This window comes from Chelon labrosus, assembly GCF_963514085.1.
Source record: "Chelon labrosus genome assembly, chromosome: 14".
Lineage (NCBI taxonomy): Eukaryota > Metazoa > Chordata > Actinopteri > Mugiliformes > Mugilidae > Chelon > Chelon labrosus.
Window position 1 is genome coordinate 14,824,027 of NC_140347.1, and position 22,316 is coordinate 14,846,342.

Genomic DNA, 22,316 nt, shown 5'->3' on the forward strand with positions numbered 1-22,316 from the left:
CGCGGCGCTATCCTGTTATTAGTCAGCGCGGCCTCGCCCATGTTACGCTGCTGCCCCTCCGAGCCTCCTGGCTGTCTCGCCGTTTTGATTTTGAACCTCTGAGAGAGGCTTGTTAGTCGACTTCCGTGTTAGGACGCAACACGGGTCCACAAAGGCTCCCTAAGCTGAGCCGCGCAAGACAGTGAATGCCGCATTTGCCGAGAGGGAAACTGTTTGAGATGCTACCACGTGGGAGGCCATTATCAACTTGGACCGGGACCAGGAAATAGCTGGCACACACGGTTGAACGAGAGGCCTCTTCAAAGCAATTCTGTTGTTGTCTTTGTTAGCGAGTGCGGCGCGTCAAAGGCCGTGTTTCCTTACCAATTAAAATAGAATGCAAAAAAAACATTCAATTATGAAATGTCATTGCATAACTAAAAGGGGGATTGTGTTCCTGTGTTTTTTTCTTTTTCCTCATTCTCTCAGCTGGGTTGTGTTTGAAGAACCAGGCTTCTGTGGCGAGTCCTACCTCCTGGAGAAAGGCCTGTACGGAAGCCCGGAGGACTGGGGCGCCCTGCAGCCCTCCATTGGCTCAGTAATGCCTGTCGTGATGGTAAGAGCGAGCAGTGACTCAGAGAAAGGCATCCCGCGGTTTTGCCTGGGCGAGACAATTGCCCGGTTAATATGCAGTATGTTCCACTGATATTTAACTTTCAATCACCACAGCGGTCTGCGGGTTTGCTCGAGCAATTACTTTCAGGTAGTCTCATGTTTAGCTTGATCAGTGATTAATAGACGCGCATTTGGAAACCAGATTTTCACTTCCCCCGGCACGTGAACGCTCGCACTCGTGACTGCGTCCCAAACTTCAGCCGGAGCGGAGGAATCTCCAGGGTGACAGGCGCACCCTCCACGCGGCAGATTATCTTTGGGAGCATGAGGCACAGGCGTAACGAGAATAATTCAATCTGCCCAGTGCAAGAGAGAGAGAGAGAGAGAGAGAGAGAGGGGGAAAATACTTGTCACAAGACTGGAAGTGAAAGCATCTTAGATCACGGAGGTGACTCATCACCGAGTTGTTTTGGTTTCAAACAAACATGAGGAAAAAGAGACGTTTCAGTGGAAGTCCTCTGTCGCAGCTGCGCTCAGAAGTCATTAAGTATTTTTATTAGACGTTTTTACAGGTAGTAATTTGGCTTCCATTATAAAGCAAAGTTTGTCACACCGGTGCCCCACGCTGGCTGTGGAGTTATATAATGTATAATTAGGCACATTTTAAACGACCCTCTTGTGATTAAGTGCATGCAGATAAGTCTGATTAATCCCTTTGTGTCATTTCAGGATGATTTTGAGAACGCCGCCAAGTTCAAGGTATGAAAAAAAGATGAAAAAACAATAACCTTGCTGTGAGACCGCACCGTCTTACCTGGACGAAGGGGTGACTCATTCATATTGTCCTTTCCGCGTGTGCCTCAGGTGCAGCTTTTCTCTGATCCAGGCTTTCAGGGTTCTTCCGTCGCTCTGGAGGACGGCGTGGCCTCCCTGCAGGACGGATTCTCCGTGGCTTCCTGCAAGGTCCTGGCTGGCAGGTGAGGGGGAAAATGTCACACGGCGGGTTATTAATGTGCGTTAAGCTGAATCGCCGCTGGTTTGGAAACACTTTGCAGCAACCTTTAGGAGTAGATTTTCCCAAGGTGATCTGCTACAGTCGTAGCTGCATGCTGCTCACGTTACTAAAATATATCTATGACTCAGACTCTGCTACAGGCTGTCACTGCTCCACTTTCTAAAACCCATGTGGCAGCAGTAGTGATATACTACACGTATTATATTGTTATAATGAAGCCTCCATATTCAATTTGAGCCCTTTCAATAGGTAAGAACTGCAGGCTATCATCCTCAAGCATGTATAATCTAGCCTATCATGCATGTTATAGCTTTCTGTTTGCTAGCACGTAATGTGATGCGCATACTAAGATCTAAAGCCCAGATCATGTGGACGGTTTTCAATCAATCCAGAACGTCGGCTTCATTGTGTGCTCCTTGTGTCTGTTTATTTATGCAAATTGCCTTCAGCTGGATGGCATTCGAGGGCCGGGACTTCTCTGGCAAGATGTACGTGTTGGAAGTGGGGAGCTACCCGGACCTGAGAGCGATGGGCTGTGCCAGCGCGAGCCCCTCCATCCTGTCGCTGCAGACCGCCGGCTTTGTGAGTCTTCATTTTTAATTCCCCCGGCACCTAAACACACCCACGCCCCGCTTTTGCTAAAAGAGGTTTATTTTTTGATCCAGACTGTATTCAGAGATTTCATACGCAGCTGGAAGAGACGACTGTTTAAGGAGGAAGGGACAAAATGTGTTTTCATTGTGAAAGCCGTCATTTGTCTTGAAGAGATTAACAGTCAGTCTGTGCGGCTTGATCCTTGATCCTACAGAGATTTGTAGTATCTTTTGTGAGGTGCTTCTCAAAGCTCTCAGTAAGAACAGTGTAATCTACTGTGGCTTGTATTGTGTCAGATTTATAGATCACTTGTGGTAAACGCTTCTGCCATGTCCATAAATGTCAGCCACAACATTAAAACCACTGAAAGGAGAAGTGAATAACATCTTGTGACAATACTATGTTCTGCTGGGAAACCTTTGGACCTGGCATTCATGTAGATGTTACTCAGACATGTGCCACCCACCTAGACCAGACCAGACACCCCCACCCCATAGCAATGGGAGGATGGCAGGATGCAGCCTGACACGGGCACACACACAAAAACGCTTTAGGAACAACTCAAACAAACATGAAGAACAGCACAAGGTGTTGAACTGGCCTCCAAATTCACTAGATCCCAAACTGATCAAGTATCTGTGGGATGATCCACAGAGGCCCCTCCCCTCAACCCATAGGACCTTAAGGCCCCCACTAACAACATTTTGTTGCCAGACACCACAGGACACCCTCAGAAGACCCATGTCCGTTCTCTGATGAGTCACAACTGTTTTGGAGGCACAAGGGAGACCTTCACAATATTAGGAAGGTGGTCATAATGTTATGCTTATGATCAAGCACCAGCAACTAAATAAAGTCGTAAAGTAAAACTCAATTACATAGCCAAAAAACAAAAAGGCAGTCGGACTCACCGCTCATCAAATGACTGGTGGAGAGTTAAGGCTTCTTCTTAGGAACATCTAGAGTCGGTGCTCACCTGAAACTCGCATGTCTGGGCCTGTAATGACCGGATGCTCACCTGCAGTCGGAGGAATCTGTTTTGATCATGTTCCCTTCCTTCAATAAATGGTACGAGCCGTTATTAGCCAGTCAGACTCCAGTCTCGGGGTGTGAAAGGGCTTGTAACCTTTTGAAAACAGATGTTGACGCTGCGTTCTGAATGAAAGTCACATTAACAGGTTTAATTATAGAAGCAGCGAGACAGAACTTATTTCGTGGATCTGAGTCGCCTCATCCCAAACCACAGTACACCATCTGCTAGGGAAAGTCCTCCCTCCCTCGCCCTTCTACATAAAATCCATTATTATCACCGCTGTCCACGGCGGACCTGCGACATGTCGGTTCAGACTCAACACAGACACTCAACAGACAGCAGAAATGGCATGAATCAGAAAGGTGTGAGTGTGCTCCGTTTCCAGGGCAACTTCAAAATAGCCCTCATTTCCACCTGCGTGACCTGCAGCTCTCGGCGTTTGCTAATGTACTTGTCCTTTCTCTCCCCCCCCCCCCCCCCTTGGCAGGAGTTCTCGCTGCCGTCCATCACTCTTTTTGAGCGGAGCGGTCTGCGGGGGAAGAGGGTGGTTCTGACGGATGGATGCGTCAACCTTCAGCTGGCTGGAGGCTGCGGACGGGTCCAGTCCCTGCTGGTGGAAGGGGGGATGTGAGTACATTTTACATCTTGCGGCGCACAGCCAGCCGGCCGTCAACGCGCTCTCCTCGAAAGTGTCTGCGTGACGGGTTCATGCGTGACAGTCTCTGTGTGACGGCCTGGACCCACTGTGCTGTTTTTCTTTCTTTTCTGAAAGCCAACACAGAAGCATATTCTCTATTATGCTCTGTCACGTCCTTCAGTCGATTCTCAGCTGCTCCTCGCCCCAAATCCCTGTAGTTTTTGATCTATTTTTGAGTCACTTCCAAATTCACACTCAGACATTATCCTCTGTTGTGCTGAATATTTTCTGAGGCATTTTTTCTGGCACCCTTGCCATTGCGTGTGGCTTGCCACACCCTCTTGGTGTCTCGCTGCTGTAACAACAAAGCAGATAAATGTCAATAGACAAAGCAAGGTGCGTAAAATCAAAGATGTGAGACTTGGAGGTGACAAAAGAAGGCAACAATAAGGATGTCTGACAAAATAAGTGGCTGTCTGATAAACTGTCTGTGTGTGGATTTTAACGTGACAAATCAGCACGTGACGAGGAAGTGGTGAGTGTAATGTGATTATTTTCGCGAGGCGAAGCAGTTTTGGCCCCTACGCTCGGGCACGATGTTTTGTAGATTCGGAAATACCGCACGGTCAGCACGTCTTACGCTACAGCGCGGCAGAAGTGACGGACGAGCCGGCGATGGAAACCTGCTGCTGATGTGCGAGATTCAGACCGTAGGTGCGAGTCCGTGTTGAGGAAATAAAGGGCTCACAGTGAGGCAGAGCTGCCTCGGGAGTGACACATTCCTGCAGCCGGAGAGACAGGCCTTTGAGACCAGAGTTAAGAAGCAGCATCTAGCACCAAGGGGGGAAAAAAAATGGACAGGAGTGAAGCTCAGCACTTTTTAGAGGATGGCAGGTGCTGTAGGGAAGATTTAGAACTACAACTGTTTTGCAAAGAATAACTTTTTATCGACGAGCATCAGCGGCCTGGTAGTTTTAGTTTATCCACCGGAACAATCAATATTTAGATTTAAATATGTTTTAGAAATCACAGAAAGATGGGCCCTCTAAAAAAATCATTACAGAATTTTTAAAACAACAAAATTCTTCTCCCTTCTTAGAGCGATATACACCGATCAGCCACAACATTAAAACCACTTAAGTGAATAGCATTGACCATCTTGACAATACAATGTTCTGCTGGGAAACGTTTGCACCTGGCATTCATTCATGTGGATGTTACTTAGACATGTAGCACCCACCTAGACCAGACCAGACCAGGGACCCCCACCCCATAGCAATGGAAGGATGGCAGGATGCAGCCTGACATGGGAACACACACAAAAACCGCTTTAGGAACAACTCAAGAAACATAAAGAACAGCAAGTGTTGACCTGGGCTCAACATTCACTAGATACCAAAGTATCTGTGAGAGGCCCCTCGCCTCAACCCATAGGACCCAAAGGCCCCCCACTAACAACACTGTGTTACCACACACCACAGGACACCCTCAGAAGACCCATGTCCTTTCTCTGATGGGTCACAAATGTGTTGGAGGCACAATGCAGACCTACACAAAGTTAGGAAGGTGGTTATAATGTTATGCCTGATCGGTGTACACCCATATGGCGTATCCAGGGGTAATGGGTTCATTTTTGTTTATCTCAGCTCTCTTATTGGTCTCTTTTGAGCATCTCATAATCTAATAACTAAATTTCACTTTCTTATTTTTAAATGAGGTGAAAAATATGATAATATATTTTTATGCCAAGCTTGTTGTCAAGAGGTTAACTTCCGTGTCCACGCAGACAGATGTGAGATGCGGAAATATCACATGAAAACAAAAGAGAAAGACTGTTTATCTTTTTATAAACTCGGCCCAAAGTGCAAACAGAACAGCTGATAAGGAAGTGTCTCTGGTTTTATTGTTGTTGTTTAACACACATGAGACTTGACTGTGTTTTTCCCTTCACATCAGGTGGGTGCTTTATGAGGGAATCAACTACCGGGGAGCTCAGATTTTGCTGAAACCTGGTGAGGTGCCAGACTGGCGCAAGTTCAGCAGCTGGCAGAAAATCGGATCCCTCCGCCCCCTGATACAGGTATACGCTGATGCTCCACTAGGAATACGGCAGCTCTGCGCCGCAGTGGCTCAAGTGTTTGAAACCAACTTGATCCGTGCTTTAGAAAAACAGAAACATCAGTTCTTTGCATGTGTTTTCCGAGCAGAAGCAAGTGCACTTCCGTTTGAGGAACAGACAGACGGGGCTCATGATGTCAGTGACCGGGGATTTGGACGACATCAAGCTGATGCGGATACAAGAGACGGAGGAGACGGACGGTTTTGAGCAGATTTGGTTCTACCAGAATGGACACCTGCACTGCAAGGTACCATTATTATACTTCATCTCCTGCAATATTAGACCAGAATCAACACTGAGTTACGGAGGGGTTAACCCAGGTCAAGGCTAAGAGTGGAGACGGACTGGGTTTAGTCTTTCTTCCTCTTCTCAACTTGTTTTTGATCTTTGTACATCTCTCCCCGTTTCCAGCTGTTGGAGGAATGCCGCCTGAGTCCCAGTGGCAGCGTCACGATAGCGGGGAGCCGAGTGGGTGTCAGCCCAGAGCCCAACGACGAGGTCCTGTGGAGTATCACGCCTGAGGGCTTTATTCGGTACACGCTCAACTCTGATCTCGTCCTGGAAGTCAAAGGTGAGCGTCCGTATCTGGAGTGATGTTTACATAAAACTATTTCTCTTCAATATCAAAATACACATGATAATTATGATTTGCAACCTGGATATTTAGCATCAGTAACGCATGCTGCAATAAGTCATGTATATATAATACTTCAGGGTCAGCCAAATATTCTATGTTTCCATGTTCCTCACTTAACAGGCATTATTTAGCCTCTACGACCCCATCCCCAGAAAGTTCGTAAATTAAAAATTCAATGCAAAAATCTGCCAATCATTAGAAAATCCGCACCGATCAGCCACAACATTACAACCACTGACAGGAGAAGTAAACAACTTTGGCGATCTTGTGACAATACAATGTTCTGCTGGGAAAAACTTTGGACCTGGCATTCATTCCTGTGGATGTTACTTAGACATGTAGCACCCACCTAGACCAGACCAGACACCCCCAACCCCATAGCAATGACACTCCTTGATGGCAGCAGCCATCCCCAGCGGGATGCAGCCTGATCGGCGAGTGTTTCAGAAGTGCACCGCTCTGTGAAAGACTGTGTTGTCTCTGTGCCTAAAAGGACAAAGCTGGAAACCAGTAGTGAGTGGCTACGATCTTTGAGCCTTCAGCCGGCACCGCACAACAGTCACGATTACGGCCTGGGCTCAGGAATACCTTTGTAAACCACAGCCGGCGAACACGGTTCACAAAAGCTAGCTAAATCTCCAACATGAAAAAGAGGACTGTCATGGTTGTGTCCTCCTGGAGGAACCATCTGGCACCCAGTTCAAAAGATATCATCCCAGACGCACGGCGTATGTGAGCGCATTAGTTCAGGTGGCACGGGTTACTTGCACATCTGACATTGCGGAGCAGTGCGCGCTGGTTTTCCGAGCAACACGTTCTGCAACCCAGGTGACGCGTTTTACAGAGAAGTCTCTTCTTATTTCAGTGAGCCCCATACCAAACCACATTCTGTTAAGCGTAACAACAGCATTGCTAAGTAATAAGACGGTGCTGTTACTAAACCGGCCAGCTGTCACTGTAGATGAAAACATTCGCAGTGTTATGCAACAATAATACAGTTGAGCAGCTGAAGTCATGCCGGTGTCACACGCTGCTGGCATTAGAGTTGTTGACTTTCTGCTTGGAATGCAACGCCTCGGTGTTAATAAGTATATTTAGGTCAAAACAAGCCCGTATTACCAACAGGATCGTAGTAGCCACTTTTTATCTAACCTCCTATGAGGACATCCCTGAACATTGAGAAGCTGGGTATTTGTGTATAGAGATTTTGCATCACTGTCAATTACTGACACCTAGTGGACAGAGTATGCAAGTGCACAAACACCAAGAACCCTTCAGTACAGTGCTGCATAATTTTCTGGATTAGTTTTCAGACCCAATAAGGAACGGTACAAAGGATTTTAAATGTATACAAGTGACTGCATATGAATATCGTCTAAAACGTGCAAATTAAACACACAAATTAAACATCTGTCTCTTCCAGGCGGCCACCACTACGACAAAAACCAAGTGATTCTGAACGTCCTCGATCCACATAAGCCCCAACAACGGTGGAACGTGGAGATTTTATGAACACGTGAACTGCTGAACTGGATCACCGATATTGTCGGAGCCGCGGCTCTACCGGGCGCTCAATGACAAGTGCTCCTGCACGGGTACGTCATCGGAGATGTTCGGCCTTGTGCTGCGTGGGGGAGTTTATAAAATGCCCGATGAAGAGGTCAACCTGCAGAGCGACGAGTGGTTTCATGAGAATGTATTAATACCCACAGAACATAAGAGCGGTGTGCTCTGAACCTCCTCTAATATTCCCCCCCCCCCCCCTTGAGGTTTATATTTTGTCCTTTCGTGGAATAAATTTGTTTCTGCCTGATTATTAATTAATTTAAACAGTATTATTATGTTATACAGTAGATGCTGCTTTACACTGCAGCTGCATGCGACACTGAAACCAAAAAAAAGGAAAAATACTGCACCGCTTGTGTCTTTTTATTTTTGTTTAATCCAAACTATACAACACAAAAAAAAGGCTTTTTTGTTTTTTTCTTTCAGAATAATAAAATTATTTTTGTCAATGAATGTCTTAAATACATCACACAGTACTGTAGACTGAGCTGTACATGGTTGTGGAAAATAATGTAATAATTTGGAGTATATCTGTTCGCCAGAAGTTCAACTGAGACACATCCTCGTTGTCGTCACCATGTAAATTTACTCAACAGGGACACTGGATAAATACAAAAGAAAACTAAAAGTTACCCGACTTGCTTGTGTTTCACTTTGTAGAAGAGGCTTAACACATATTCTGCCAAACTACTCGACAAGTTTCCCCCGAAAGAAGCCGTTACCGTCTAGCCGATAATTCATTCATCAGCAGTCGGTAATTCATAAAACATCTTCAGCATGGCATGAATGCAGCATAAGCAAGAACAACAACCTTTGGCATGCCCCCAGTACAAGTTCAGGCGATGCTTGTAGTTGGCTGCACGACCCTTTAGATAATACAGTCCGCTGCGGTCGAGCACAAACCTCGTAAACGCGAGAGGGAATCTCGACACCCCTCTTTAATTCAGCTCGGCTGTTTCTCGCACCTCTTGCGCCGACTCCTCGGCCCGTCCGTTGCCGTCCTCCTCCTCCTCAGCCACCCTGACTACCGTCTTCCCTCTGGCGTGGCCCTGCTCCAGCTTCTGGAAGGCCTGAGGCACCTGGTTGAACGGGAACTGCGCCTCCACGACGGGCAGGATCTGGGATGAGCCAGAATTAGAAGTGTTAGCGTAACGTTAAGAGGTGTGACGGGAAGCAATTAAGAGGACGAATTTAAACGATTAGCTTATCAGGCGCAGGTTAAAGATGTGTTTGGAATCTGCTTTATTTGACAACATAATTACAAAGCTGAAGCCAATAGTGCCGATGCATTAGGAGCTCTATACCAGAGCACTGGACTCAGGTCTAAGAGTTTTTTTTTTTCCCTCAATGCAAAATTTATAGAGATGTTTAACCACTCCAGGCCCATAAGCTCCTAATGCTTCATCATCTCTGCTTTCATAGCTGCAAATGTGACAACGCGAGGGAGGGGTTCAGAATGTGATGAGGCTGGACAATCCTGCGCTAGTCCCGCCACACAAGCGGCCCGGGGCTTGTTATTCTGGTCAGCATCTCTTCCCCGCTAACAATGAATTAGGGAGCGCGGTGGCGTCACTGGAAACCGTCCACACTCCTGACCGCGAATGGGACGTGTCGAGAGAGCGTGTGTGTGTGTGCGTGTGTGTGTTTGTGAGGTGGCGTGTCTGTAGCTTCCCGCCACTGGTCTGAGCGTGCCGCTTGCTGTAAGCCCCCGGACAAAGGGGCAGAGGTCCCGCGCGCTTTCGCGAATGGCTGCTCAGCACTGTTTGAAAAAATCCATTCACCCGTCTCCTGGTGCCCGACTCGGTCGCCCAGTGGCTAAACGACCGACCGGCGTGGCAAGAATGCGACGCTACGCTCCTTAACAAAGCCACGGGGGAGCCTTGACGGGAGGCATGTGCGCTCGTAGTCACCGGTGCCGTATGATCTCCAGCCCTGCACGAATTTCAGACTCTGACTGAAGTGCAAATGAGATAATTTCCACCTTCCCCATTCTGTCAGTATAAAGGCTTCTCTGAATGGCAAGCATGCATGATATGAATAATAAGGTGACGCAGTACCTTCCCCGCATCCACAAGCTTGCTGACCTCATCCAGGGCGGGCCCATCTGGAGCGTAGAATGCCCACCTGTAGAAGACTCCACCTGATATTATGCTCTAAGAGGCAAACAGAGTAGAGGCATAATTAGAGTAGATTGCATAAATAGGGCACAGAAGATGGCTATTGGGTAAGAAAATACATGGAGGCCAGCATTCAAAGTTCTGTAGATCTCTATACATTAGTCAAAAGTTTAAAGTTTCTCATTATTCTGTCAGAAACATGTGTTACCACTAACCACCAGCTTAGTGTCTCACTGGAATAAACGTATATGGTAGCTAATGGTTCCTAAAATCTTATACATCTACTGAAAACTGGTACAAAGTTTCGCCCACTTAATCATTATTACAAAGGAAAAACTCCCATTGAACCTTTCTCATAGCTTTTATTTTTAATCCAGCATACCAGGATGAGCACAGGTGCAGTCAAAAACATAAAGCATGTCTGCACACCGGCTTACGAGGACACCTAAATGGAACCGGAACTGGTAGCTTCATCTATTCCTTTCCTGCAATAGAGAAGGTAAAAGAAGCAGCAGGTGCAAACATCCGAAACTCATTTAGAAAGGAATGAATAACCCTCCGCTTACTAATCTGAAAAGCCAGCTGCTTGATATTTACATGATATTTGATACTATCAGTGACATCAGTGTGTGTAAAACTACACACTTGCTGGTTTGGTTTGGTGACCGACGCTGATAAGACGTTGAACACTAGAGGGCTCAGTCGCGCTGTCACGTCCCAGATGAATGCCGTCCAGAGCTGGGCATTGAGGGTGTGACTGCTGCGGCCGAAGCTGACCAGCTGGCTGCTCCCGTGGACAAAGGGGCGCGGAGGTTTGGCAAGAAACACACAAACACTGGTATTTGCCGGGGGGGGAGACAGTCGACCTCAATCTGTACAAACACGAAATACTGCTGGTTCAGCGGCAAACTCGTGTGAGCGCGCACACACACCCACACACCCACACCCACACACACACACACACCGTATCTGGTTTGATGCCCACACTCTCACACGCCGTCTCATCCACGCACACCCAGTTCTAACACTGCCAGCTGTGCTGTCACCAGAGCCTGCGCTGCCCAGGACAGCTTGACTCAGTCCCAAAAACAGCTCCACCCTGTCCTCCCCTGTTCATCCCCTACGCACACTCACGACATGTACCCATGAAACGTAGCAGCTGGAAGGGGCAGCGCGTACACACGACCGTATGAAGCTCATTCAAATGCAGGAACGCGAACCCATGACGCTAAAATTCCCTCATCGCCTACGAATGGTCAGATTTATTACGCCCCGAAGCGTCAAGCAGAACTGTGCTGAAGGTAGAATATGATGCTACGAAGCTAAGTCATGTAATAACATGATTCCTTCCTCCCAATTTCACCTCATTTGATCAACTGAATGGAAATGAATCGCAGCTGAAGTCTCTGCTGGCTGGAACAGGCGTAGACACATTACACAATGTTGTCTTTCCCATGCCACAGAGGATCAAGTATGCCTTTTCAGTTTGGGAGCATCTGGAGTCCACACCCACGCTAATGGCTTCATAAGAAATACAAGTCTCTGTGCATTTCATAAAAATAAACAACCAGGCAGAGCCGGTTCTGTTTTCGAAGACAGATACTCATCTTTCACATCAGCTCCGTCCGCTCCCGTTTTACCTGAAAGGCCTTGTTGTGCAGGGTGAAGCCGGCCTGAAACGCCCCGTCTAAGACGCCCATGGAGTCAGTGTTGAGGAGTAAAGGCGTGACCAGCGTGACATACTTTGCCCCAGACCAGGGCTTCAGCAGGTCCGTCGCCCACTGCTCCGTTTCCCCGCCCACGTTGTCCAGAACGACGTCAAACCTAGAGAAAAGGTGACAAAGAAAAAGCTTTAAATTTGTCGTGATATTACGCGAGTGCGGTGCGTGCAGCATTTAAACGCAGGGGAATGTTAATTGTTACGTCTTCGTGCTAAAGCAAAGGGTTCCCAGTTTTGAAATAGGTGAACCAGCATCCACTCAGACCCCCCGGTTTCCATGGAAACTGGAAAGTGAGTCAGTGAGCAGGTGTGCCGCGCTGACAGGAAGATGTTTACCACATTTTGGGTGTTTAAGGGGGATAGGAGCACGCTGAATCTAGATGATTTCTTTCTATTAGCACCTTCCCTGGAGTTTCACTGACTCTAATGATACGTCATTACACTCTGACGCTAGTAAAGAACATTATGCTCCAATATAAGGTAACCACTCTACACACAATTTCATAGCCTCCCTATTCCTAAAAAAATAAAAAACACTCACTTCTCCATCAGTCGTAGCTGTTCGGCCGCGTCTCCCGCCGTGTAGTCCACCACCTCGTCTGCCCCCAGCCCTCGCACAAGGCCTTCGGCGTTGTGGGAGCAGGTAACAGTTACGTGTGCGCCCCAAGCCTTCAATAGCTGGCGGAACACAGAGAAAGAAAACAGGAATATATATATATATACACACAGCGAGGGGCCTTACACTCGTACAGGGTTCATAAAGAGCCGAATGCAAACGCGGGCACGGCCGCGCGGGTACGCGTTCACTTACCTGAATGGCGAATGTTCCGACACCTCCGGATCCTCCGGTGATCAAAACTCTAGGAGAAGAAAGCCCACCAACCCAGAAGGTCATTCAATTACTGTGTGAGCCAAGCTGCAAAAAGAAGTAGAAGCCTCAGGGGGTAAAAAAAAAAAAAAAAGGGGGGGGGATTTGCAGCACTGGAGGCAATTACTCTGGAGGATGAGGAGTGGGAGTTCCATTAGATTTAAAGTCCTTCTGATGCCAATTAGAATGAAACAGTGCTCCAGTTCAACTACTACTGGAGTGAAGTAGTTTAAAAGGACTGAACTAATTTCTCAACAGGAAATGCCACACTGAAAGAAGAATTAATGCAAGGGCTAAAATGTGTAACAATATTCAGGGACTTCTGACTTTTCCCAGCAGTTCTTTGATTCACATCTCACATGCTCTGTGTATTAACCCATTCAGACCGGATCACGCATCTGTGCGTAGTTACCATTAAGGCCGGCAGACGCGTCTGTGTCATTTTGAGCGTTGTCGTCTTTTTCGAGGCACATGGCCAATTATATGCACTGTGATTGGCTGAAATATTCTTGGGGTGAGTGACAGAGATGCTTAGGGATTTTTTTTAAACTCATGTGACTAATAAAACGCTTTGTGATTGGTCGAAATAAGCCTACACGTGCAGTATGTTTTGGTCGAAAAAATTTTTTTTTTTTTAATTAACGTTTTTTTTTATTGATTCCACATATCAATATTCAGCATTTTACATATACAATTTTTCAACAGTATAAAACATTCCTATACTTCTCCACCAGGGAGCAGATACAAGGATAAACACATAATCTGAAAGAGAGTTACCGTATAGTAAGTTTGAAAAAAAATAAATAAATAAAAAAAAAAAAAAACACTTTTTCACTCCTGTCCTTATTTTCACATCTCTCTTACATCGTCCCTTTACTCCTGGTGGAGGGTAAACATAATAAACATATGAACAACAATTAACAAATTCGTAGCCTGAACCAAGGGGATCAGTAATCTGCCATACAGTGTCCTTACTGCACAAAGTCTGCTCTCAATTGGTCGAAAATTTTAAACACCGTGCTAGCGATCCGTCATGGCTGACTCAAGTGAAGGAAGTGATATTGACGAAGTAATTGGAAAAATAGATCTTTACTGATTTTCAAAATTTTAAAAATGTTTGGTGTTTATTGATTTTTAAAAAAAATGCATTTGAAGATTATGCCCTAGCAAGTCAGTCAAGTTGAAAGCCAAAGAAGTAAGCTGTCAAATGCTTTTTATCTCATGTTTTTATCTGCTACAGAGCCTGAGAAATTAAGGTTTTAGTAAGCGTTGACATATTTTGAAAAACCTCAGGTTTTGAGAGGGGGTTTACAGAAGAGTCTTTAGGCCTAAATGGGTTAATGGCAACCTTGTCAAAGAGCTCCACTACAATGTTTTCCAGGATCAATCTGATGCTTGCCTTTTATTTGAAGAGCTGTCTCTGCAGAGCCCACCGGCGTTGGCAAGTGCTGACAGAGCAGTGCCGGCTACGTAAGGGATGGACGCCGCCTCTGTGTGACTCAGGGATTTCGGCTTATGGGAAACCTGCCAAAAACAGCCAGACAAACAATGTCAGTGACCATAATGTCAGTAGTTACAGATGTATTCTATAATTTAGCAGAGTCACAGCTAGGGGAAGCTAGCTGAATAAAGGAAGCACGACGCAGCAAGAAAAACACAAGGCAACCTGTGTGTGTCCCTTTAACTGCTGCAGGAAACCAAACAAACTTAATCCTAATTACCTTTTACACTGCAGGATGACAGAGTGCACTTCATCTACACATTTGTTCAATATATTCTTTTTAGTTTAATCAGGGGTTCTCTATGAAGTGTTTCCCATTTGTTTGAAAACGTACTGGCAGAAAAGTTATAGGGCTAGTGTTACCTGGGGATCTCTGGTAATTTGTATTAATTACAGAGACTGACTGCAAGTTTAATCCCGTGCAAATTGGCCATGTCTGTAACTGGTAAAGCAAAAATTACACAGCACATTACCCGCCATATTTATCCAAACACAGATTCCCAATCCCGTAGGAATCTTTGTAATTTTGTGCCTGTGTTTTCTGTTTGGATTTTGCTTCCTTCACTGCTCTATAGGTTGCATCTTCTTGCTCAAGAGTTACTGAGGCTGTCCTGGCAATTATAGCAGCTCATTTTAATGAGTACTGAATAAATCTGTCAAAAAGCGTTGTGGTGCAAAAGTTACACAGGATTAGATGTTACAATCCCTTGTGCCTTGTGCAAAACACATTTAGAGGCCCTGTCCAACTGAGAAACCCTACCAAACCAACAGTCATGTGATATGACGATTAAACTACAATCTAAATGAACTAAGTAAATGCTGCTGGCTTGTATGCCCACAGAGCAGCAGCAGAGGATAAATTCAAACATTAATATAAGCTAATCAAATGCTGCTGGCTTGCATGGCCCGCTCAGCAGCTAACCAAACAAAGAATAATCGCTACCAACCAACATGAAGACATCAGATACCTGGCCTAGTCAACAGCAGTATGCAGCACGTCATTGGGGTTTTCAAGTGGAATATAGTGCAGTGGAAGCACAAAGGAGCACATGCTGTCCCCAGGTAATACTAATCCCACGTGAACAGGACTTTAGTATAGACAAGCATTCAGTTATATACTGTAAAGTTAGTATAACAATTTCCTGCATTGATAAAACAGACCCTGTAACTCACCTCATACTCTGTCAGCTTCACATATTCTGCCAGACTGCCTTGTTTCCACGGGGGAACAGCAGCCCACACCTGGTAGATAGAAATGACATTTAACACGGTGAACACAGCTCAAATTAACCGCCTACTCGCACTCTCCGAATCCAGTTAATCGGCTATTAAGCCCCCAGACAACTGTTCTTGTCGTTTCTCATCATCAGACGTTACCATAGATTTTTCCTGAACCGGTCAAATACTAGAATAGTACATATAACGCAAGGAAACGTTTACCGGTGTATTGTTCTCTTATTTAATAACATTCGCTTTAAGCTGTCCTTGCATAATTGCATTTCTGTCCGTGGGAAGACAGTAATGTGAATACGAGGGAGACGGCACGGTAGACGTCTCGCGCTGTTATGAGTCAAACTGAAGAGGCGACCGAGCAGAGAGAGCTTGACCTTTCTGTGAATGTCTGTGAATAGACATGGTTTACAGTTTTTCAATGCATGTGGTAATATTATATAAGTAATAACAACAATAAAAGCAGATGTGCCGCAAATTTCACATTCATGTAGATTATGATGTTTTGCTTTTGCCATCAGAAAGTTGTTAATTCAACTTTTTCATGCTTGCAAATGGGCAAGATGTTAGAAACACGTGCCAACTGAATGCCCTGCACAGTACAACCCCACTGATAACGAAGTTAAACTTGATACTTTCAGTTCAAATTGGAACATTATCATCTTCATGAACATTATTATCTTCATGAGGAACTATACGACTCCCACCATCCGGTAGTGAAGGCCAGTACTAACAGACCGAGGAATGGCTTCTATGCGAGAGCCATAAACACACTGAAGAACTCGAACATATTAAAGGAAAAATAATGTGAATTGTGCAATAATTCATACAATAATTCTCATAATGTGCAATACACCCGTGCAATAATTTCTCACAAACAAGTGCAATAATTTCATGTGATGTGCAATAACAGGGACTTCTTCTTTTGTGTGAATGGGGTTGTTATGTCAGGTTAGTGTTTATAGTTTTGTACATATTTTTTACTCTAGTTTTTTACATTTCCTTTACTTTTTTTATTTATTTTTTATTCCAATACTTCTACTGCACCTAAGGGGGGGACCTCTGGTCAACCTAATTTCGTTTGAACAATGACAATAAAGGCATTCTGTTCTATCCTCTTCACTGTCTACACCACAGACTTCAACTACCAGACAGAGTCGTGCAACCTTCAGACGTTTTCTGATGTATCAGTGATAGTGAGGAGGCTGAGTACAGAACTGCGGTGGGAAACTTTGTCACATGGTGCGAGGACAACTTCCTTCAGCTGAATGTGACAAAGACAAAGGAACTGGTTGTGGACATGCGGAGAAAAAAGGCTCCGGTGACCCCTGTTACCATCCGGGGGGGGGGGGGGGGGGGGGGGGCAGGTGGACATTGTGGAGGACTACAAATATCTGGGAGTGCACATCGACGATGAACCGGACTGGTCAAAGAACACTGAGGCACTCTACAAGAAGGGCCAGAGTCGACTCTACTTTTTGAGGAGACTGAGGTCCTTCAACATCTGACGGACAATGTTGAGGAGGACCTATGAGTATGGGGTGGCCAGTGCATGCTGGGGCAGCAGGCTGCGAGCGGCAGACGCGAATAGACTCATCAAACTGATCCGCAAGGCCACTGATGTTGTAGGGGTGGAGCTGGACTATTTGAACACAGTGTCAGAGAGGAGGATGTTGGCAAGAGTGGGGACCATCCTGGACAACTCATCTCACCCACTCCACAACACACTGGCCAGTCTAAGGAGCACCTTTAGTAACAGACTCATTCTACCCAAATGCACCACAGAACGCCACAGGAGGTCATTCCCGCCTGTGGCCATCAAACTTTATAACTGAGTGTTGGTCACTATTAACACTCTTAACACTTCAGACGCTGTTAATTTATTTGCAACCCTCTTACCTCTGTATATTGTGAATATTTGTGCAATGTTGTTTCTTTTACTTTAATCGCATCTTACAAATGGTTTGGTGTATATATCTGCTCTTATTCTATATTTTATGTGTATAGATTGAGATTTATTTTATTTTATTTTTATTTTTAATTTTCTTTCACTTATTTAAGTTTGTGTGTTTATTAGATTAGATTAGATTCAACTTTATTGTCATTACACATGTACATGTACAGAGCAACAAAATGCAGTTTAGCATCTAACCAGAAGTGCAATAGGCAGTAAGTGCACGTGGCATAAATATTATGGTAAATAAGTATGGTACAGGTTGTTTTTACAGCGTATGGACAATATTTACAGATCAGAACCTATGTACAGGTGAGGCCATATATACAGGTTAATGAGCAAGATATACATAACGATTTTATGTACAAGAGAGTAAAGTTACCGGAGTCAAATTCCCTGTATGTGCACATACTTGGTCATTAAAGCTGATTCTGATTCTGACTTTATTTTTTTATATATTTTTGCACTACTTTTATTCAATTGTATCTGCTCTGTTAACTAGCAACTGTCACCTTACAGGAGCAACAGCAACAAAACAATTTCCTTGAAGGATTTATAAAGTACTCTGATTCTGATTCTATTCTATTCTGAACTGTGTTAAGCAGTGTTTTTCAACCACTGTGCCGCGGCACACTAGCGTGCCGTGAGAGATCGTCAGGTGTGCCGTGGGAAATTATCCAATTTCACCTAATTGGTCTAAAAAACATCTTTTGAAAACGAATTAATTATTATCTGCAAATAATATGCCATTGTCAAGTGTGTTTATTTGATTCCTATTCAAGACACTTTGACAAGAATGACTTTATATTGTTAATATAGGCTACAGAGTTTAATTTTTTTTTAACATTTTCGGTTGGTGGTGTTTTTCAATGAAAAAAAATGTACCTTGGCTCAAGAAAGGTTTAAAAACACTGGTGTTAAGGCTGTATTTTAATAAAGCAGCAATAACAAAGCAGCACCGTTTTATCCTGAGATCTTCTTAAAGATCGGTGTGAAGTGCAGCACCTACCTCATCTCCCGGAGCAAAATGGGTAACCTGTGATCCACAGTCCACCACTACACCAGACACATCACGACCCAGAATGAGAGGAAACTCACTGTCGCTGTCCATCACAGATAATGGATCTCTTCTCAACTTCAGCAACTTTGCACCATAGCCGGCTGAAATGGAGAAAGGGAGCAGGTATGTTGTAAAACCCCCCCCCAAAACAAATGTATTTCATATATATGTTTAATATGACCTCTTTGCTTGATTCAATCATGGTTGACACTTACCCCTCATAGAAACATCAAGTGGATTAAGACTAACTGCATTGACTTTAATCATCACCTCACTGGCAGAATGAATAACGGGGACGGCGCTTTCTTCTGTGTACCTTAAAACCCCATTAGTGCCATACTGATCAATGACCCAGGCTGACATGCAGCTCTGCAGCCTTGAAGGTGAACTGCAGACATTTCTCCTGGAGCACACTGTGCACCCTGCTAAAGCTTTTATCGAGCCTGCTGCTGCTGCTGCTGCTGCTGTTTTAGTGTTGAACGAGCACAGGAGCCTGATTGATGCCATGGCTCCGGCTGGCAATGCCTGCAAGGTCAGTTTACGATACAGTATGACATTTAAAACAGTTCTCACCAAGCTAGTAGCTAGCTTGCTGCCAAGCTAGGCGGCTACTTAGCAAACATTAGCATGTCCAGCTTGTGTCACCGCTCAAAACACGGAGGTGCACGAAACCGGTTGAATAAATAAGCGACGGAATATCTGTGCGCTGTTATCGTGATTCGTTAAGCTGAAAAAGCAACGACTGTTAAAAGAAAATTAACAGATATCACGCCTCTCTTCTGTATATAACTACACATAAGTTACCAAACAAGCTAACCCCTGAACTCACAGCGGTAGCCAATCAGAATGTAGTAGCAACGTATTCTAGCCAATAGTGGAAGAGAATAGGCTCTGACGAAATAATAACGTTTTTCAGTTTATTGTACAGTTGGGAGGGGGGGATCTTAATTTAAATTTTAAAGGTAACACCGTTATTCTTGGTATATTATTTAATGCCAAGGCAATAATGAGTAATTTAATATTGGTTTTACAATTCACTATTTACAAGTAGATATTTTCTTAAAGCTGTATTAATTTATACATGTTTGAATAATTTGAAAAGTTTTTCTTACATTTGAACCCCATGTAATCAGTTGGTACAGCCCAAATAATGTATTTCATTCTGTCTATACATATGAATGAGAATAAGATAGATAGATAGATAGATAGATAGATAGATAGATAGATAGATCTATCACCGTGGGAAATTTGGTGTCCATTATATATATAAATATACATATATATGCTGTGTAAAAAATATACAATAGTATTAGCAATGACCACAGTCCAGTTACAATAAATGGTTCATTTGTTTTTGTTGTGGTGTGTTTGTTTGTTTGTTTTTTTGTTTTGTGATAGAAGTCATTTGCAGTGGCTCCATAAAGGCTCAATCACAAAAACCCATCATGACATCATGAAACAATAATAGTCTATTATCATGAAAATGCAAGTGTACATGAAAGAATTATAACCCAATATGCTTAAAAGCTTCCCCCAACACTAAAATTACCCCTGAGTGCTTCTTCAGCTGCAGACAAATGGGTGGAATATACACCAGTGTAGTTAAGGCTAATGGACAATGCCCAGATGGTGTAAACTGTTTATGCTTGAGCAGTAGACATGAGCTGGTTCCTTTTAATGTTTATATGAGGCCTTATAATTATGGCATTAGTGTCTATACGTCTTAAAGATTCATTTGGGAAATGTGGGCATAAAGTAGAAAAACCGATGTATGAACCACAGCCCATCAGTGTATGCCTTTTAATTCTTAACCAGGAGTCACTCCACTGGTTGCCATTTAAACGGCAAGAGGGCTTAAAGCAAACCAGCTGTCTTGTTTCTCGTTTATCCATATATATCACTGTTTCTGCTGCTGCAAGCGACGCACATGGCTTCCCATCCGGAGGGCTCAGAAAAATGAGACAACAAAGTATTTTAGTCACCTCATGTTGTTCCCATTATCGGCCGGTGAAATACATAAATAAAACAAATCACGCTGGCGTCTCATGCCGGTGACATAAGCTGCGAGAGGAACTGATGTTTTCTTTTTGCAGGAAGCGAGGGAGAGAGGTGAGAAGAGAAGGAACGAGGGCCTGTGGCTGTGCCATCATGATTCAGTATGAAACCAGGCAACAAACAGCACTGTCATTATGATCGCAGCTCCCAGGGGAAAGAGGACACGCTAGAAATTGGGTGCTTTGTCTATGCTGGCTCATTACAAAGGGTCTGTCTAATGAATTATACCCCTGACTGCTGCTCAAAAAAAAAAAAAAAACCTTCAATTTTGTGTGCTGAGGGTGTCATCTTCCATGCTGCATCCTGACAAAAATAGCCACCATTGAAACTGATGATCAGTTACCTACTGTGAGCTGAGACTTTGAGAGCAGCCATCGACCTTAAATTGGTGTTTTCACGAGGGTCATTCTTACACAGAAAGTCCATGCGTATAGCTTTTCTAGGCCTTTAATCTATCCTGGGACCCGTGGCCCAAATCACACGGTGGCTCTAAAAATGATGTCTTTGGTCTAATTTCTTGTAGTGACGATGCAGACAGGGCTGCCACTTTTTGACTAAGGAGACTCTGATCCTCTCTCCGGTCCACCTATCTGACGTTTTTATTGGCCTGTTCTCTCATGCGTTCACTTATTTTTTTTTCTTCCACCAATCATCCTTCTCCTTTTGAGTTCTTGTCAAACGCACCAGCTACCAGGCAAATCTCCAGCTGCTTGGCACATCATGGCTAAAGGGTGTACCCGCAGTGAGATTGGGCATAAATGGCCACTCACTGCTTGGATAATGATCACAGACTACTTGTTTATTATGTGACAGAACAATTTCTTCTGAGCCGAGAAGGAAAAGAGGACCTTGCACAACAACCTTTTGCTAGCTGGGGTCTGGGATTCTTGAATAGGTCAGACACTATAGCAGATATTAACTGTGATGGATGGGAAGGTAAAGGTATGATAGAAACCTTTGGGACAATCTACATGCAAAGAGATAAATGAAACATGTTAGTGCAAACCTTCCTGCATCCGTCCCTCTCTCTAGCAACGCATTCTGGTTCTTCATGAGTAATCCCAAGGTGTTCCCAGGCTAGAAAAGATATACATTATAATTACTCCCTTGGATTCTGGGTCTAGGTAGAGGTACTAAGGGGAGGCGCCCAGGAGGGATCCTCACCAGATACCACCTCAACTAGAAGGAGCAGCAGCTCTACTCCAATCTCCCTTTGGATGTCCGAGCTCCTCACCCTCTGAGGCTGAGACCAGCCACCCTAGGGGGGAAATTAATTTCAGATCCTTGTATTCCATTCTATCGGCCCCTACCAGAAGTTCACGACCAGTTGAGGGTTGCAACGTGGATCAACTGTCAATTGAAAGCTTTACTTTACACGTAAACTCACACTTAATTATGATGGTACAGTTCAGTTCAACAACACCATAGCATGCTTAAACTGCTTTGCTTGGGGGTAGCATTTGAATCTTGGAAAACTTGGAAAGAGCAGTCCACCATTTTATGGCTGAGCGCCATGGCCTCAGATCAGAGGTGCTGCATCACACTTGGGAGCAAACCGTCCCAGTGCGTGCTTCAGGTTTAAGGTCTGATGAAGTCAACAAGACCACATCATGCAT

At 44.6% G+C, this 22,316-nt stretch overlaps 2 protein-coding genes across 3 annotated transcripts in view; one reads left to right on the top strand and one right to left on the bottom strand.

The window, feature by feature from the left end:
• LOC311499488 (uncharacterized protein) overlaps positions 1 to 8,191 on the top strand; it is a 28,121-nt gene extending 19,930 nt beyond the window's left edge. For both annotated transcript variants that reach the window (XM_084560478.1, XM_084560477.1), the window contains 9 exons: positions 469 to 595; positions 1,324 to 1,353; positions 1,459 to 1,571; positions 2,059 to 2,191; positions 3,724 to 3,863; positions 5,830 to 5,953; positions 6,081 to 6,239; positions 6,404 to 6,563; positions 8,053 to 8,191. In XM_084560478.1, the coding sequence (XP_084416604.1) occupies positions 469 to 595; positions 1,324 to 1,353; positions 1,459 to 1,571; positions 2,059 to 2,191; positions 3,724 to 3,863; positions 5,830 to 5,953; positions 6,081 to 6,239; positions 6,404 to 6,563; positions 8,053 to 8,141 (1,075 nt within the window). In that variant the 3' untranslated portion in view covers positions 8,142 to 8,191. The remainder of the gene's footprint in view (positions 1 to 468; positions 596 to 1,323; positions 1,354 to 1,458; positions 1,572 to 2,058; positions 2,192 to 3,723; positions 3,864 to 5,829; positions 5,954 to 6,080; positions 6,240 to 6,403; positions 6,564 to 8,052) is intronic.
• A 942-nt stretch (positions 8,192 to 9,133) lies between these two features.
• LOC311499489 (reticulon-4-interacting protein 1 homolog, mitochondrial-like) lies at positions 9,134 to 19,478 on the bottom strand (the record flags this gene model as incomplete). Its single annotated transcript, XM_084560479.1, has 9 exons — positions 18,861 to 19,478; positions 18,595 to 18,746; positions 15,575 to 15,643; positions 14,300 to 14,424; positions 12,844 to 12,892; positions 12,574 to 12,710; positions 11,953 to 12,136; positions 10,253 to 10,348; positions 9,134 to 9,313 (listed from the first exon to the last, which is right to left on the bottom strand). Exons 1-9 carry the CDS (start codon positions 19,150 to 19,152, stop codon positions 9,134 to 9,136), a joined length of 1,284 nt encoding a protein of 427 aa, XP_084416605.1. The 5' UTR covers positions 19,153 to 19,478.
• Positions 19,479 to 22,316: the final 2,838 nt, after the last annotated feature.